Source organism: Pezoporus occidentalis, unplaced genomic scaffold (assembly GCF_034315485.1).
Source record: "Pezoporus occidentalis ecotype Australia unplaced genomic scaffold, CSIRO_AGI_Poc_V1 ctg210, whole genome shotgun sequence".
NCBI classification, from domain to species: domain Eukaryota; kingdom Metazoa; phylum Chordata; class Aves; order Psittaciformes; family Psittacidae; genus Pezoporus; species Pezoporus occidentalis.
The window spans coordinates 59,467-76,083 of NW_026913965.1; the positions used below are offsets into that span (position 1 = coordinate 59,467).

The 16,617-nt window shown below is 37.0% G+C and overlaps 1 protein-coding gene across 9 annotated transcripts in view; it reads right to left on the bottom strand.

Annotated features, from left to right (window-relative positions):
- Positions 1 to 5,435: 5,435 nt before the first annotated feature.
- CPEB3 (cytoplasmic polyadenylation element binding protein 3) overlaps positions 5,436 to 16,617 on the bottom strand; it is a 93,179-nt gene continuing 81,997 nt past the window's right edge. For all 9 annotated transcript variants that reach the window (XM_062619430.1, XM_062619431.1, XM_062619427.1 and 6 more), the window contains 2 exons: positions 13,893 to 14,074; positions 5,436 to 11,170 (listed from right to left, as the gene is read on the bottom strand). In XM_062619430.1, coding sequence (XP_062475414.1) covers positions 10,943 to 11,170; positions 13,893 to 14,074 — 410 coding nt within the window. In that variant the 3' untranslated portion in view covers positions 5,436 to 10,942. The remainder of the gene's footprint in view (positions 11,171 to 13,892; positions 14,075 to 16,617) is intronic.

The window sequence follows — 16,617 nt, forward strand, 5'->3', positions numbered from 1 at the left end:
TCATCCTCTTCCACACTTTGCCGCTTTTACTCTTCATACACTTAACCTACATTCTGTGTATTCTGTACAGGGGAGCTCAATCTCATAGGATGGATGTGACTTTAAGATTTAGGGGGTTTATATATTCTATGGGAATGGTCTGACAAATGCAGAGCATTCCATGTATCTTAGCATTTGTTTTCCTTTGTCTCTTACAGCCCCTTGCTTCACTGGGGATTAGCTACCAACAGCCATTACACAGCACTGAGTTAGATGGGTTAGAAGGGTTACTGAGTTATATAATGGTGTAAAGATTTGCAGACTCAGTAAGTCGTATCTCCTCATGACTAGGGATTTATTTTTTTTTTTTTTTTTTGGCCTTCTGGCCATATAGTCTATATTAAACTTTTTTTAGGGCAGTGATTGAAGAAGTATTGCTGAAGGAATTTTAGCACTGAAATTTCCTGGTACCTTAGAGAATTTTCCAGAACTAAACATTACCAAATTGCTGGCTGATCATTGGGAAAGCGTGTCCCAGAATCGCAACTGTGGGCTTTTACTTTGTTTTAACCAGAGAGAAAGAGACCATTACAGTTTGTCATGTTTATGTCCTATGTGCTGGGGGGATAGTGCTTTCATTACATGGATGAAAAGTAATAGTAATTCTCTGCCTCTGAACTCTCTTGGCAGAAAAGAACATTCTAGCTCTGGATTTGCCTTTTTTTTTTTCTTGTTCTTTTCAGGATTGTGTGTGTGGTTTTCGTTATCACTTGTTTCATATTTTACCTCATAGAATGCAAGTTCCTCAGCAGGTTGAGGCTTTACTGTCATTTTCCTCTGTATGGCAGGTATTTTTTCAGTGCTGCTTGGAGTATATTTTTTCTGCTGTGGTCAAGCATCAATACTTAGCATCTTCGACTAGAACAATATAAGCACCTCAATGGAGAAGAGAAAAAAAGGGTCAAGGTCACAAAGCCAAATCCACAGTTACATTGGTGGTGTGAATTTGAGCATCACTGGGTCTAATTGTTTAGTTTGTAGTGGCCAGAGCATAATCACTGTTCTTGAGTTAGGCACTTGTACAGTGATTGTGATGTAGAGGTACCCCAGGTGCTTTAGCATCGGCTAATGAAGTTGCTTTTCAGGGTGCACTATCATGCAGAGCATTTCATGCTCATGACAGTAAAGCTAGCTTGTGTTATGCTGCCTGAAGCTGGAGGAAGGCTATTGCTTTCTGTTGTTCCACTTTGTATAGAACAAATCAAGACTCTGTGGGCTGAGGGTGAAGCAAAGGAATGGCTTACCAATTGAAAGGCTTGAACACTCAGTTGGGAGGGAGGAGTTCCTTTCTACCCTAATTCTGAGTAGATGTCATCATGGGTATCAAATACTTGTACTTATTTCTGCTTGAGTCACTGACTTTTTTCTAGGTAAAACATTAATTAAAGTACAGATAAAATTAACTGTTTAACCTTTCCCCATTCCCCCTCACCTCACTTTCGCTAGTGTGCACTTGCAGGTCAGCAGGTTCAGTTAAGTAAGTGATTTCTTAAGCTAGAACATGTTTAGATAGCCTGTAACACAAGAAAGTGGCCAGAGTAACATTAATGTTTTGTCTAAAGCTGGAATCTAAGAGAACCAGGTGAAAGTTGAAACATCTTCTTGTGAAGTGGTATCCCACTGAAGTCTGTAAGACAGAATTCCATCTTCAAATGAATGGGAACAATATTCTATCCCTGATCTTATATGCATTCTTTTGGCCTTTGGTGTTGCCTAGCATTTCGATGAGCAACTGATTTCACATCAGTGTGTTCGGCATATATAGGGATTTGTTATATGTAGGTAACCTTGGTTGGATGTTGTCTAAAAGTATTTTTTGTAACATACAGCAAGTTCTTAGGGGAGGGAAATGCTTTTGGTTTTGTTCATTCATGGTTGATATTTTCCTTTTGTCATTGCAAGCAGCAGATGAAGGGATGTAAATGTACATGTTCAGAGGTGAAACTGTCCAGGTCTGAGCTGTGAAAAATAATGACAAAAGGTAGTGATCAGGGGGCACACTCCCTCCCCCCCAGCCAGCAACAATCCACAACCTAGAATATGCATCATGGTAGCACCATCTTTTAAATGAGAATTTAGTTGCCTTCTAGAGTAAGTTATAGCTATGCTGAATTTTATCCCTTATGAACGATTGCTTTAGGCAGAATACTCCCCTTTGTGCAACATTATCCTAACTAACATTCCAGTATTGCTTTGGTGCTCTGCGGTAGGTTAAACCTTGAGGAAATGGCTCAAAAAAATGTTACTATTGCTTTTCATCCGTTCATAAACTGGTGACAATTGATGAAATTGGAGGAAAACCCAAACGACAGCATGCAATCTAGTCAGGACTAAGAAAAGTAGAGGCAGAATGAGTAGCAGGATGTTTCTGGCATGTGTGTATGCTCTGATTTTGTGATGCGGGCTCTGGCTACAATAATATGCACAAGGGACAGTCAGAGGGATTAGTTACATTATGAACGAGATTTTGCCCATCTATCTCTTAGAATTTAATGTATTTTTTATTTGATTCAAACTGTGCTGTGTAGTCTGACAATGAGATTAGAGATCTGTTTGTAACTTTGAAAGAAAACGTTGCAGGAAAGATGAGCTCATGAGTTGTATCTTTGCTGTAGTTTGTCAGTGTTTTGCAGAATTATTTTGCATATGAACTGTACCAACTCTCTCTTACAAACTTTTGTATTCAAGGAGCCTGTAGTACATGCTGAAGCTGGCAAGGAAGTCAAGAAGGTGTATCAGAGGGCACTATGTTCTTACATGTAATTGTATGAACTACTATTCTGATTATTTATCTTACTGGTGATACTTATGCTGTTGCAGAGACCAAAGTATGTGTCACAAAATAGTTAGAGTAGTTGCTGCAACAATGAAAAAGGTTTAGTCCTTGCTCCATAGTGCAGGAAATTTGGAAAAAGGAAATTGTAAAAATAAAAAAAAACCATCCTCAAGTGTTTTAACTACTCAGGCTATTGGATAGAGGAGAAATACACCTCTACACCTCTGACTCCTTTATGTGAAACTTGGCCCAACAAATATGTTTGCAAGTGCTTTCTGTGTTTAGGCTTGCAGGTGAAAAAAATTTGCAGGGAACTACCCAGAGAATCTTGGGTTAGCGAACAATTCAGAAGTGTTAAGACAAACAGTTTTGCATATTCCTGCTCACAAAACATAGGCCCAAGCAATGCTAAGCAGAAGCTCAAAGGGCATTTTAGGAAGTTGGTAGCAAATAAATATCACTCAGACACCTAAAAGTAGCAAATGGATGCCTGGGTTTACTGATTCAGCCCCAAGTGCCTACAGTGCCATGGCTGGCTTGGCCACACTGGGAAGTGCTACTGTGCCGTGAGTGAGGCAGCAGGCGACATGCGTTCTGGCTTAACTAACTGTTGCCAAGGGTCTGCCATATGACTTTATACTTGCTGATAGTTTTATTTCTCCTTCCAAAACAGGAAAAGGGAGAAACTGAACTTTTATCATGTTTTCTTCTCAAATTACTCTAGGTACAGTTTGTTATCCCAAAGTAAACTTTGCGAAACCTTGCTTGCCACTGGGGAGAGAGAGGGAATTCATTTGAACAAGCGCAGTTTGTGTGTGTGTCTGGTGCATGGAACTTTGTCCTACATTTGTGATAGAACTGTGTGGCATAAGGGTTTTTTGCAAGTCACTAGTATTGTTTTTAGGAAAACAGATTAAATATGCTGCTCGTTTTAAACCTCATTCTCTTGTTGATTCCTAAGAGAGAATGAAGCATTTCTACCCCTGTGCTCATGCCATTTAGCTTTTGCCAGACACAAGGAAAACAGATTGTGGCTTTTAAGAGCTAATCTTGGGCTTTTCTGCAGGTCTGTATGAGAGGTGACATGTTGTTTGGGTGCCTTGAGTACAAAACAGTTTAGCTTAGCAGCATAGAAGCCTAAATAGATTTAATACACAAGCTTCAGTAGTCATATAGGTAGGTATTTTTGTTCATTTTAAGCCTAGCAAAAATTACACATACAAAGCAGAAGCAAAAGAGGTCATGCAGCTTTTTGTACTTAAGTGCATTGGTCTAAATTAAATTGGCGCAACCTTTTCTTTAATGCAAGCAATGGCTGAGTTAAATGCTGCTGTCAGCTGTAAAAGGCAAATTCTCAGTATCAGCATCCTACAAGTGGCATAGCTTACTTTATCAGTAACATAGTAATGGAAGGATTTTGGATTAGCAGTTCCAGCTTCCTCCCACAGTTGTTCTCTGGTACAGAGGATGTGGGTAAACCCAGACTGAACTTGTCCAGATGGACCTGAACCATTGTATGGTGAGAGGCTACAATAAGCAGTGTGACATTCATTAATGGAAGGTGTTTATAAGAAGTCCCTTCTCAAATTTAACTCTGAAGTAACCAGAAGCCTGCAAGTTCTCATACAGAGATCCTTGTCTTGTAAAACCACTTATCCAGGAAGAACAGTCAGTGGACCATTCTCCTAAGAGTTATTGTTCTTCACTAGCAGTGGCATCAATCTTTCTTGCACAGGGTAATGTTAGGACAAAGTAGTGTAACACAAGCCACAGGGCTCTTCTGCACACTAGGAAAGCATGCACACTACTTAGCACACAGCCTCGTCAGCTTTTCATATTCTTTCCGAAGGGCATTTAATTTCTAGCATAATACCGGGCAGTTCCTGTTTAAGTGAAACATGCACATTGAAGTCAGCCTGTAATTTCGAGTGCTGACAGTTCCAGCAGGGTCATTGAGCTGCATTTATGTAGCCACTGAAAGCAAGCAGCGATGTACAACATGCGCTGTTCCTGTGGTCTTCACTTGCCCTGACAGGGCAGAAGTCACATTTTTCAAGGAAGCATTCTGTAGAGTTCTGAACAGCTGTAACACTGAGCTTTGTCTCCTATTCTGAAACTAGGAACCATTAGAAACCAGTGCTGCAGTGCTTTTTTCTTTTTTAGCTGCTCAGTCTATTCTGTAGCCTGCAGCCATTGCTGAGCTGCTAATAAAAAAGTACAGCCTAAGTTAGACAGCAATTTTTCTTAAATTCAGAGAAAGTGATGTAACAGCTCCTTTTGTTCAAGGCACATGATGCTGCATCTGGTGGGGGAAACCACATTCTCAGAAATATTTCTACAGTGTATATTTTTGTATTTGCCTTTGGCTTAGCATAATGAACTCTTCATTTTAGCATAATGAACTATTTTCATTTTAGAAAACTTAAGTGGCCCATATAGTTGTATTCTAAAATAACTAGAAAAGACACGTAGAGTGCATGTAAGGTGTGCATTTGCTTAACCTAAATCTAGTGCAGACAGTTTTCCAGTAGGAGATATGAGGGGGGTTGTAGCTTGTTTACATTCCCGTAAGGCATATCCCAAGATTTCCTTAGCATGTGCAAAGGATGACAAATATCAGTACTTCATACAACTATATTTAATAAGTTATTACAGAAAAAAATAAAGTCCAAACTACAAAGTTTAAGCAGTTGTAAGCAATAGCAGCATTGAGCTCCATGTTTAGTCACAGTACTGCAGTTCCATACAAGCATTAGTCCAAGCCAAAAAGGAAGAAGCCTTGTTAGAGTTACTAGCAAAAAACAATCTAAGAGAACATGTAATAAAAGATACAGTACATTTAAAATTAGTTGAAAAACAAATACAGAGATCTTAGCTGTGAATGCTCTAAAAGTTATGTCCATTATTTTGACAGTAAAATTACAAATATCTAATACTTTATACCCCAACAGAACTATGTCCAGGAAAAAAAGAAAATAAAACAAAAAAAAAAAAGCCCAAATTACCTCCTGTTAGCACCCTGGTTTTCTACTTACTGCTAAACGTTTGCTCCTGAAAATTTAAGTGTGCCAGAATTGTGTGACCAATGTGATTTCTGACCAGCTACCCATTTGGGGTATAGAGTAGTCACTAACATGAATATAAAATACTCTGTGGTATGATAGAACACTATAGCAGCAGAGATTAAGAAGTTTGTCTGGTTTAAAAAAAGAAAGGAAGGCAGGAAAAGAAAAAGGGGTTAGCTGACATCATACAAACTAGCATAAAAGCAACTACGTACAAGCCAGGTTAAACAAAAGAGACATTTCTACAAATCTGTGACTAATCTTTCACTCATACCTTGCAAGTAGAGATGTCACAATACTGAAATAGTAACATGGGAGCTTTTCCCACTTAAGCGCCTTTTTTTTTCTTTTTTTTCTTTTTTTTTTTAACTACTCTAACAGATAGTGAAATCAGCAAAGTTATTTGCTAACTGCAGAGTTGCAATACAATTTGTTTTAGCCCATGCCTTGCTAGCAGGCTATAAAATACAAGCATTTAGGCAGAAATATAAGCATAAACTTTGTACCACTTAGCAGGAATTTTTTATTCCCTTTTCATTCCTTAATCTCCTTTGTTTGCAATTTGTGTACATTCCAACCAGTAGTACCTAATTTGAGTCTAAATTTTACTTCACTATTTGATCTAGTCTATACATTACTTACAGAACTGAACACACAGAGGATACACAATAGACCAACTCTGGACACATTTCCGCAAGTTACAGATGAGCCACTCTAACACTCTAGCATATGTTGGTCTAAAAGGTCATCGATAACTTGTCCAAGTAATTGTTTTGTCTAGAGAAAGTCATTGTATGCCCTGTTTACGCAACACCAGTTTTAGTCTGGATTGTTCAAGGTGCCAGAACAGAGAGTTGCTGGCTTCAGGAAGGGGTTTCTGCTGGCTGCATAGGGAAACAAAGGTGATGGAAATGGAAGTGAAGTGAAAGGTGTTTCCATACTGGCATACTTGGTGTTGCCAGCACAAAAGAAAAATAAAGGACAAAGACACAAGAGAGGCAGAGAAGAACGGAGAAAGACAAAGAAGCTGAACAGATGTTCAGAAGTGGTGGCAATATGGGTTACTGCACTGCTACCAGGGAATGGCCATACTATATTTTGCATTGAGTGGGCAGCTACCGACACGATGTGGTAACTTCCTTACAAAATGATGTGGGTACCTACAGCCTGCTCCATGCTGCCACCGATAAACATATGCAGGAACGAAGTTGTGCAGGAAAGGGTCAATTCAATAAATAACATGGTGGCAAAATACAATGAAGAATATATATTTTAGGAGGTTCAATCTAAGACTATTGAAAAGAGAGTCTATCAAGTTCATGACAAGAAAAGAAATGGAGCATTATGCTGAATGGGCAGGGTCAAAACCCCGTTGTTTCAATAGATTTAGTTCCTTATAACGGCAATAGTATTTCATCAACACTGGTGGTGTATAAATCTAGACAGCGAACTGGTACTGTGACATCCCTATTATCTCCTTAAATCATTTTGATAAAGGAAAAGGCTTTTCAAAATATCACGTTTTTTTCTGCTTCATTCTGTCATTTTATTGCCCAATTCTTTGTTACAATTTTCCAATCACTTTACATAACCAACCATTTTCATCATTGCCACACTATTGTAAACCACATCAGCAAGTTAATACATAAAGCTTTGCATTTCAAAAAACTAGACACTTTAGTAACAATATTACAAAGATTTTAGCTTCAAAAATAACTGAAAATGAAAAAAATAAACTTTTAAAGAATTAGCATCATAAAATTAATTTATTCCAAGTAAAAATACAAAATAATATTAATGACATTGACCAGATATGAAAGTCTCTCCCAGAAACAACTATATTAATGGTTGAGAAAGCACTCCTTAAAGAAAATACGAAATAAAAATGAAAAATATGTAAATATGTTTAATTTTTTTCTTAGCAAAAAATCTTTCTAAAAATAACAATGAAAATTTGTCTCAGTACAAAGGCTACATTACTATTGAAAAAATACCAGCATGAAGAAAAGGTACATATTTGACAGTAGAAAAATGATTTTAGTGAATCACAATGTCTAAAGTCTGCAATGAAAATAAATCTGCAATAAAGATTTATGCCATTTTTCTTTTCATTTTTCTTTTTTTTTTTATACAAACAGTACAAACAGTATTGCACATAACAACAAATAGTCGAGGTTAGGTTAGCCTTCAAAAAAATCGACTAGTTCAAGTCTCACATCAGAAAAGGCCACAATAGGACCTGTTGTACCCAGGGGCTTCTTAGTCAAGTTGCAGTTCAGAACTCCATATTTTAAAAAATAACTTTTTTTGAAGGACCCTCTTTTAATATAACATATTAACAACTTGGGGGCACATTCATTTACAAAAGAAAAGGGAGCATGTCATAATTTAATAAACTAAAAAAAGTTCTCTTTAAAAAAATACAAACAGAAGAACTCTCACAATTCTGGTCAGTCGTGCATAATCACACTTGATTATAAATATACAAATTAAGGGAAAATAGTTTTTCACCTTCTATTCACAACTTTCAGCACCAAATGGAGTTTGTGTTTACACCTGTTCTTTATGATGATTTTGTTTAGATTTAATCCAACATTATGGTATATTCTACATTTTCCAGCTTCTCTCTCTCTCTTTCTCTCTGGGGGTATTTTTCTACATGAAAGAGGGGAATTTCTTCAAAAAGGTTTAGTTCTTTCACATAATTAGGTAGATTTCTGTAGGTTAGCTATGATCTTTAATATTACAGTTATAAAGCTCTAACTTCTTCATTTTCAAAAAAACTCAAATAAGCATGAAAAAAATAAAGTTACCCATCTGTTAAATCATTTTTCTTGCAGAATTAAATTAATATATATTTTTCTGAATAAACTTACTTAGAAAATATCATTTTCTTTCCTATATTTCAAAATTGAGGTATTGCAAAAGATCATGTCAGTCAGAAAGCATGCCTTTTTCTTTAAAAAAAAAAAATCATCAGCCGACTGTTGAAAACTGTCTAGATACAAAAAGTAGTGCATAACAAAATGTCTTGTACAGATGAAAAAAAAAACAACAGAAAAGACAGCTGGGCTGGGAAAAGCAATATCACAAAACCGCCCAGAAGTAACTTCAAAAGGGATAATTATAATAAGCATTTTAAACCAGTAAAAAACTATTTTTTCTTTTTTTTCTTTTTTTTTTTTCCAAAAACAGAAAAAATCCTTTCAAAGCCAATACTCGCAACTAAACATTGGGAAAAACAAATTACTGAATTAGACACAAACAAGGACATCACAACAAACAAAACCCAGAACATATAAATCTACTATGCGGTGTCATATCCAGTCAGATTGTCCCCAGAACTGCAAAACCAAAGGAGGAAAAAGAAAGTAATAGTGTACACATTCTCACAATCATTAGTATATACCAAGTGTGTTTGTAGTTTTATGCTATCTGCAGCCCCATAGTTCATGCTAAAAAAATGTCCACTGTGTTAGCAGGTCTTAATTGTGTTCAAGCTTCACAGGATACATCCAGGGATTAGAGAGAGAACGCCACATCCACAGAGCAGACATCTCATGTTACTTTTATATGCAGACATTTCTTTAGCACCACTTTGTTTCCTAACTTTCTTAAATGTGCCTAGTTTATTAGTTTGACAGACTATATAATCGGTAGTGTATGTACGCTAGCATGAGCTCTTTGGTTTTCTGGACAAGGTCTGCAGCTACGTAAATGATGCAAGCATTAGGACAGAGATTGTAACTAAGAGCTCATTTCTGTTTATGTACCTGTTATGAACTGTCAAAAATGTGTTAATGTTGGATACAGAGGCTTTAACAGTTAAGTTTGATCACAGTACTAGACATAATCACTTTACTATATAAAATAAATTGCACGATATATAACAGAGCACCGCAAAGTACTTCATCTACCATCCACAAATTTGTTTTAAGAATATCCTACAGCTAGTTTTATATTGGTTGTAATATAGGTCATTCTGTAATGGGCTGATCCTAATTTCAGAAGCATTACATTTACTGAGGCATGCCTTCCTCCAGTCAGTAATCAATTCGTTTTGTTACTGAGCATTTTGTAGCCTACGTAAATTCATAATTTGTGCATTGTGGGCAAGTTTTACGTTAGACATATATAAAATTTATTGCATGCAGCAACCTGATTAAGTAAACATGCAGTCAAAAAATATTGACCTTCCTTGGAAGCTTTTCTGTATGCTATACTGATCTCCTTTCAGCAGCCATCACTATTTTAATCACATACTCATTTTTTAATTGATACCCTATAGCCTGAATAGAGTATTATGGTATTAGTAATACCATTTTAATAGCAGCAAAAGCTATTGCAGCATACATTTACATAACACTAAAAGACCTAACAAAAAAAAAAACAAACAAAAAACCCCCAACAAAACAAAAACAAACAAACAAAAAACCCTCAGCAAAACAAAAGAAAAAAGTCTGATCCAGCTTATGAGGTATCATCCTTACAAGTCAAAATGGAGAGCAACTAAAGGCTTATTTTCTTTAAGGGTTATTACTATTCTAAATGACCCAAACTAATGATTGCTGAATATCTGTTTAAGTTTTTGCTACATCTGCCACCTACTTGTGAATATTAACTTTGGTAAGTCATCTGCTAGGGGCAAGTCTAAATTTCTGAAAATAAGTGCATGCTCCAGTTTAAAAATAAAAATAATTATAATAAAAAAAAATCTTCATCATATACACATCAGCCCAGTGAAGGCTGATGAGAATGGCAGTCAACGTAATGTCACTAGTGACAAGTCTTGTGTAGGAAATTAAGGTACCAAGCAGATGTTTGTGTGAATCAAAGTGCAAAATCAGTACAGTTACACTCTGCCGGTTTGTATTATACTGGACACTGAGTTCAGTAATGTGACTGTAAATAATAATAATAGTAATAGTAATAAAAAGACCCATATCTTCATTAAAGTCGCGGACGAATGCACAGATTTCCAGAACACTAAGCCCTGAGGCAGCGCTCTCTTTTCACACAATTTTATCTACTCCAGTACTTGTTGCTGGGGGAGGCCTGGGGTTCAGCTCCAGCGGAACGGGACATGGCGTGGCCGGTCACCTCCCTCCTTTACCAGTGGTTTGTGGAACTCACGCCCAGCACGAGAGTGTATGCTTGCCCAGCAGTATTCACAGTAATACTGCAAACAGGTAACGTTGGCACAAAAGAACGGAGCAAATTTTCCACCACAGCGAGTGCCCTGGCATTCATCACACATCTGATCATCCAGCACGTATGGCTTCACTTCCACCTGCACCAGGAAGAAGAAGAGCTGTCAGAAGAGTTTTGCTAAGTATGAAAAGAAGGAATGGTATTTTAATTCATTTGACTTTTTTGACATCAGTTGAAGGTTTTCAGCTCATGCTGGATTAACCCAAAGACTTCGGTTGTTAAATTTTCATACCACTTTACTTGTATGAAAACCTCAAGAAAGAAGGATGTGTTTTGGTAACCATTCAACATTTCTTGGAAAATTTAGGTATGCGAAAGTACTGAGATGGAAGTACAGTAAAAATAGCATCTCTAAAGATTTTGCTGCTGTCTAAGAAACCTCGAGGAATGTGAATACAGTTGTTACGGGGGCAGGGTGTGAGAGAGAAAATTTAAGAGAGAAAAATGATAAAGAACAAAATGACACTTATAAAGTTCAGCTGTCTGGTGAGTTTCAGAGGCTTTTTCCAGAGTGTTTAGGGGGCTTTTTCCTCCCCCCCTTTTTTTTCCTTCTTATGAACTGCACAATCTGGGACAAGACTAATAAATGAAGATTCAATTTAAACAAGGTTAAATGCACTTGTGTTAAATACTCTGCCTTATGCTGACAAAAATCCATCTGTGGCATTGCCACCGATTATAAATAGACTGGAGAGCTGCTGACTTTTGTCCTACACTCAGTTGTAAACATCTTAGGACTGGAATTTTTCTTGTTTTTAAAGTGCTTGTGCCAAATCCAGAAGTAGTCTGATACTTGACTCGGCATTTGAAATAGTACTATTACAGAACTTGACAACATATGAGTTCTCTCCTATGTGCCTGCTCCTAAGAATCAAGCCTACACATTCAAATTGAGCATTTATTCATTCTGGGGAAATCATTGGTTTATGCATGTGTAATTCTTATGCTATTAAGGAAAAACAGCATATTATGTTGAAAAACAAGAAACATATTATACAAAAAAGGTTTATGCTGAAATTTACTTCAGCATATCCTGACCACATTTCAGTAAATGTAACTCATTTCAAGTAAAGCTTATAGAGGGAATTCTGTTTCTTGCCTGTGGAACAGCTAGAATCACTACTTCATTTTATATGTTACTTTACGTTATTTTATTTTAATTTTTGTTAAATTACACTATACCACTACTGCTGCTTGGAGCAAGTCTGAGTAATTGCCATTTTGCATATCAGATGCCATACCACTAAAATTAGAAGCATCACATAAAGTAAGACGGCACTGTCTCAAATGAAATTGGAAGAAAGCAGGTCCAACGTCCAGCACATCTCTGGATCCCCACCTACTCACATTTCCAAAGCATGAATTGTGAAGGTCTGAAATAGATTCTCTTTCTCACACTTTTTCTTGTTTTGGTTACTAGTGACACGATTTTAAGAAAGTATGCTGTACAGCTCAGGGTTTTCGATCTATTGGATTTAAAAACTAATATTTAAGGACTGATTAAGGGATTTCATGCTTCTTCAAACTCACAGATAAGCCTGTTTTCAATATAGATAAAAAGATAATGAAACAAATTATCAATCAGTAACTGGGAAAAGTACTGATGGATGGAAAAAACCTACCAGCTAGCATCATTTGTGGCTCTACCCTAAAGATTAGAAAAAGCCCTAAGTTTTTAAGCATGGCTGATATATAAATCTCAAAGGGTTCAACACCATGATTAAGATTCCAAAATTAATCTTCTTAGTCTCTCTGTAAATTTTTTTCAGAATCTAACAGACGAGAAATACTTCAAAACAGCCTTGTCTTAGTTACAGTCATGATGTAGAATAGCACCACGGAAAACAGTTTGAGGACTTAAAAGTCATGATTTTTAAAGAGAAAGTAAAAATAGCTTGGACTTTACAGCTGCGTGATTTTATCTGTACACTGCACGTAACAGACACAGCCAATACCTGCCAATATTATTTTTAAGAGTTTTCTATCAGATTAAGCAGAAAACAAGCCACCTCTATTGTAAAAATCCATAGCAGCAGTGCATGCTGTGTGTTCTTTGAATAATTCTAAATGCCGAGTCCACCAAATCATAGGTGTTATTTGTACAAGTAATTGAGAGATGAAGAAAGAAGGTCTAATGGAAAAAGCATCTTGGAAATTAAGGAGTGTTTTCTTCTAATGTCTTCAATTCAGATTTCAGTAAATTTCACTTGGTACTTGAAAAGCCCTTTAGAAACCAGGATTTCACACTGAACAATCCCTTCTTATTTCCTCCCCTTTTACCTATTAAGCATCTCTTGGCATTTGGGTTTGGTTAAATAATTCTCAAGACTTTTGAGGTCAGCATTACCTATTCTATGTATGATAAAGCTGTGATTTAGGCACCTCGAGTGTAGATGTACATTGTTGAGAAAAATGTTGCCTAATAACAGCAGAAGTGCCAGAAGCTATGTAAGTAGCCACTAAGTAAAAGCTGTTGATGTACAGTCAGCAAACATCCAAAGGAGGAGGAGAAAAAGCTGGGAAATTCTATGGCATTTCACCTTCAGAACTCAAAACAAAATGAGAATAAATGAGCTTACAACCAAATATTTTCTGGTTTTAGGGCTCAACATTATTTCAGATGTTTAAGGTGCATTTTTTCACTCTGCTTTAGCTGCTTAAATAAGCTTCTAAGTAATTAGCAAATGTCATCTGAAGAACAGAGATCAGTGTTCTCCAACACAATATTAATGTAAAGATGTTTTTCATTTCTGTACAGTTTTGTGAGTAACAACTGTTCTGTTCCATGCTAGTTTACTTACCCGTTTATCAATGTCATTATGTTGGAGCTGGACAAAGCGAGCACTGATAGCAGCAATATAGCTCTGCTGATTGGAGAAAGCCACTCTGCCAGCACCTTTTGGATACTTCAGCTCTGGGTCTGTATCAATGCCAGCATAGCAGACACCTCCATATAAACGGTCCATGATCATTGCCAATTCAACTGCAAGAAGTCAAGTGTTAAATAGTATAGATTTTAACATAAATAATAGTATTGCATTTGCTTTGTTGCATAAAAAAAACCCAAACAAACACTGTTTGCCTTAGCTACTTGTCTTCCAAAATGTAAAACAGTACATCCAAACCCTGGTTCTAACAGAATGAACCAATCCTACACAAGCTACAGTAAAATATAAAAGCAAAAAGCAGAATCTGTAAAAAGAAACTTGGTATGACTGAAGTGTGGGGAAAAAATGCAGAGTTACATTGTTAAAGTAAGTATCAGGTCAACTGTTTTAGAATTTATCATACTGTAAATTAAAACTCTGGTATCTGAGATTAGATATTCAGGATGTCCCCAAGCTTCAGCCAGGCTTGTTAATGCTAGTTTACATATAAGATCACTTAAAGATATTCCTGTATTTAGAACCTGGTACACTGCCCTAGCTACTAAGATTGAAAAGACATTAGGGAAGTGTTTTACATTTGCAACAAAAAGCAAGCCTACATTTTAGGTGCAACTTAGTGGTTTTTAGAACATTAACTTGATGGTGGATCTTTTAAAAGGGTTTGGTGCTTTTTCTGACACTTAAGAATAACTCCAAAGAAGTTATAAATATAATTCAGAAAATAAGACAGGCTGAATGCATGGCTGAGAGAACATACAGGAGGAAAGTTAAGGGAAAAAAACTGAAGGAAGTGGAGAAGAGGCAGGTAAACTATGCCAAGACGTGTGATCACCATACCAAGTTCTCTGTAAAATTTGACAGGCAAACAAATTTGTCAGATGGATGAGGGACGGACCCTCACAAAGCAAAGACCTGGCTGGGACCTGTACAGGCTCTGCCAAGTCAGCCTTATGCCAGTGTGTGAAAACATTCAGTAGCAAGTAAAAATTGAGCTGAGATAAAATGAAAAGGATATACTAAAAATTGAAATCCCTGCAGTTCTCACAGAATTCTCACTAGTTCACTATATATAGAATAGAGACAATTTTTAAATAGAGTATTTATGTGTGTTTGTATAAATGTGTGTGCCACATTAAGGGAAGAACATATGCTCATTTGTCCATTTGCAACAAGCAAACAAACGTCTAACTCATCCTACCAAACTAGGTAATATTCTTGCTCTAACCAGGAAGGGAAAACTATCAGCATAATGTAGTGACTAGTAGATTCTTCTACTTTCTAATGAATTGAAGTCATACTTTAGGTAGCGATCTCAAAAAGTGACAGGAATAAATATCAGGAACATTTAAACACCTGGTAGTTCCGGTAAGTCACTCTTGCCAATAGACGAAGACTGTACATGATTCCAGGGCAAGGAAACCATGTAGTGTTCAGACATCTTAGGAAAAACTTGTGTGTCAGGTCTTTAAAGTTGCAAACAAGAAAAGCTGGAAACCATTTGTCTGATTTGGAGAACTAAAGACATCATTTATCAAATATGATGCATTTCAAATGTAATCTATGATGGGCCAAATGAAATAGTTTTATAAAGACTATAATTAGAAATGAACTAATGTTTAATTGCTACTATTTACATAATTACTGTCTTATAATTATGCCTTATTTTAACATGGTGAAGAAAGTGGAGGCTGCCAAGAAACCTGGGCTGGGAGAAATCTTACTGACAGCAATGGCTGGGGGACCCTGTGCACAGCTTTCCAAAAGGATCTGAATTAGGAGAAACATCAAGTGAGGAGCTGAAGTCCTAGTGGGGTGAAAAGTGGCTACCAAAGGAAAGAGAGCTACTGGCAAATCCAATCCAGAAGTCTTTCTTCCAGACAATGACTGAGGGGCCTTGTCTACTACAGCCCTGAAAAGACAGGATTAGATTTGAGAGGATGAAAAAGAGAAACCATGCGGCTGACTTGGAGTGAGGATGGAGAGGGACTACTAACAACTGTCGGCTGCCAAAAGATGGAGCTAGGAGATATGTTTCAACTTACTCCATGATCTTGACATTGGCTCACCAAGAATATAAAGGTTAGGAAGAAAGAGTGTTGGGAGCACTACTGAAAAGGGGCCTTCAAAACAAACAGGGCTGCCAGGACATCTGGACTGGGATAAATCTTTCCTCTGGCCAAAAGCTAAGAGGTCTTGTCTCTGGCTCTGCAAATAAAAGTGAATAAAAAAACTTAAGGGTGAAGAAAAAAAGATACAGAAAAAGAACTACATCTGGAGTGGGTCTGGAAAGTGGTCTTCAGAAGAGCGGGGCCACCAAGAGGCAGGGGCTGGGAGAAATTTTTCTCTGGAGAGTGGCTGAGAGGCCTTACTTGTAGCTCCAAGGGAAAATTAGGCTTAGGGTTGAATAAAAGGGAAAGAGAAATCATAGAACTGCCACTGAAATTGGATTGGAATGGGGCTAGGAGAAGTTTGTCTTGTATTCAAACGAAAGGGGGACTTGTCTGCATCTCAGCAAATCAATCAGATTTAGGATTAAGATGGTATATGTTACAAAACCACAGCCAAGTTCTAGGCTATTATGCAAACTCGGGAAACTGTATCTACTGGAAATCCTAATTAGTAACCTATCTTAAAGATA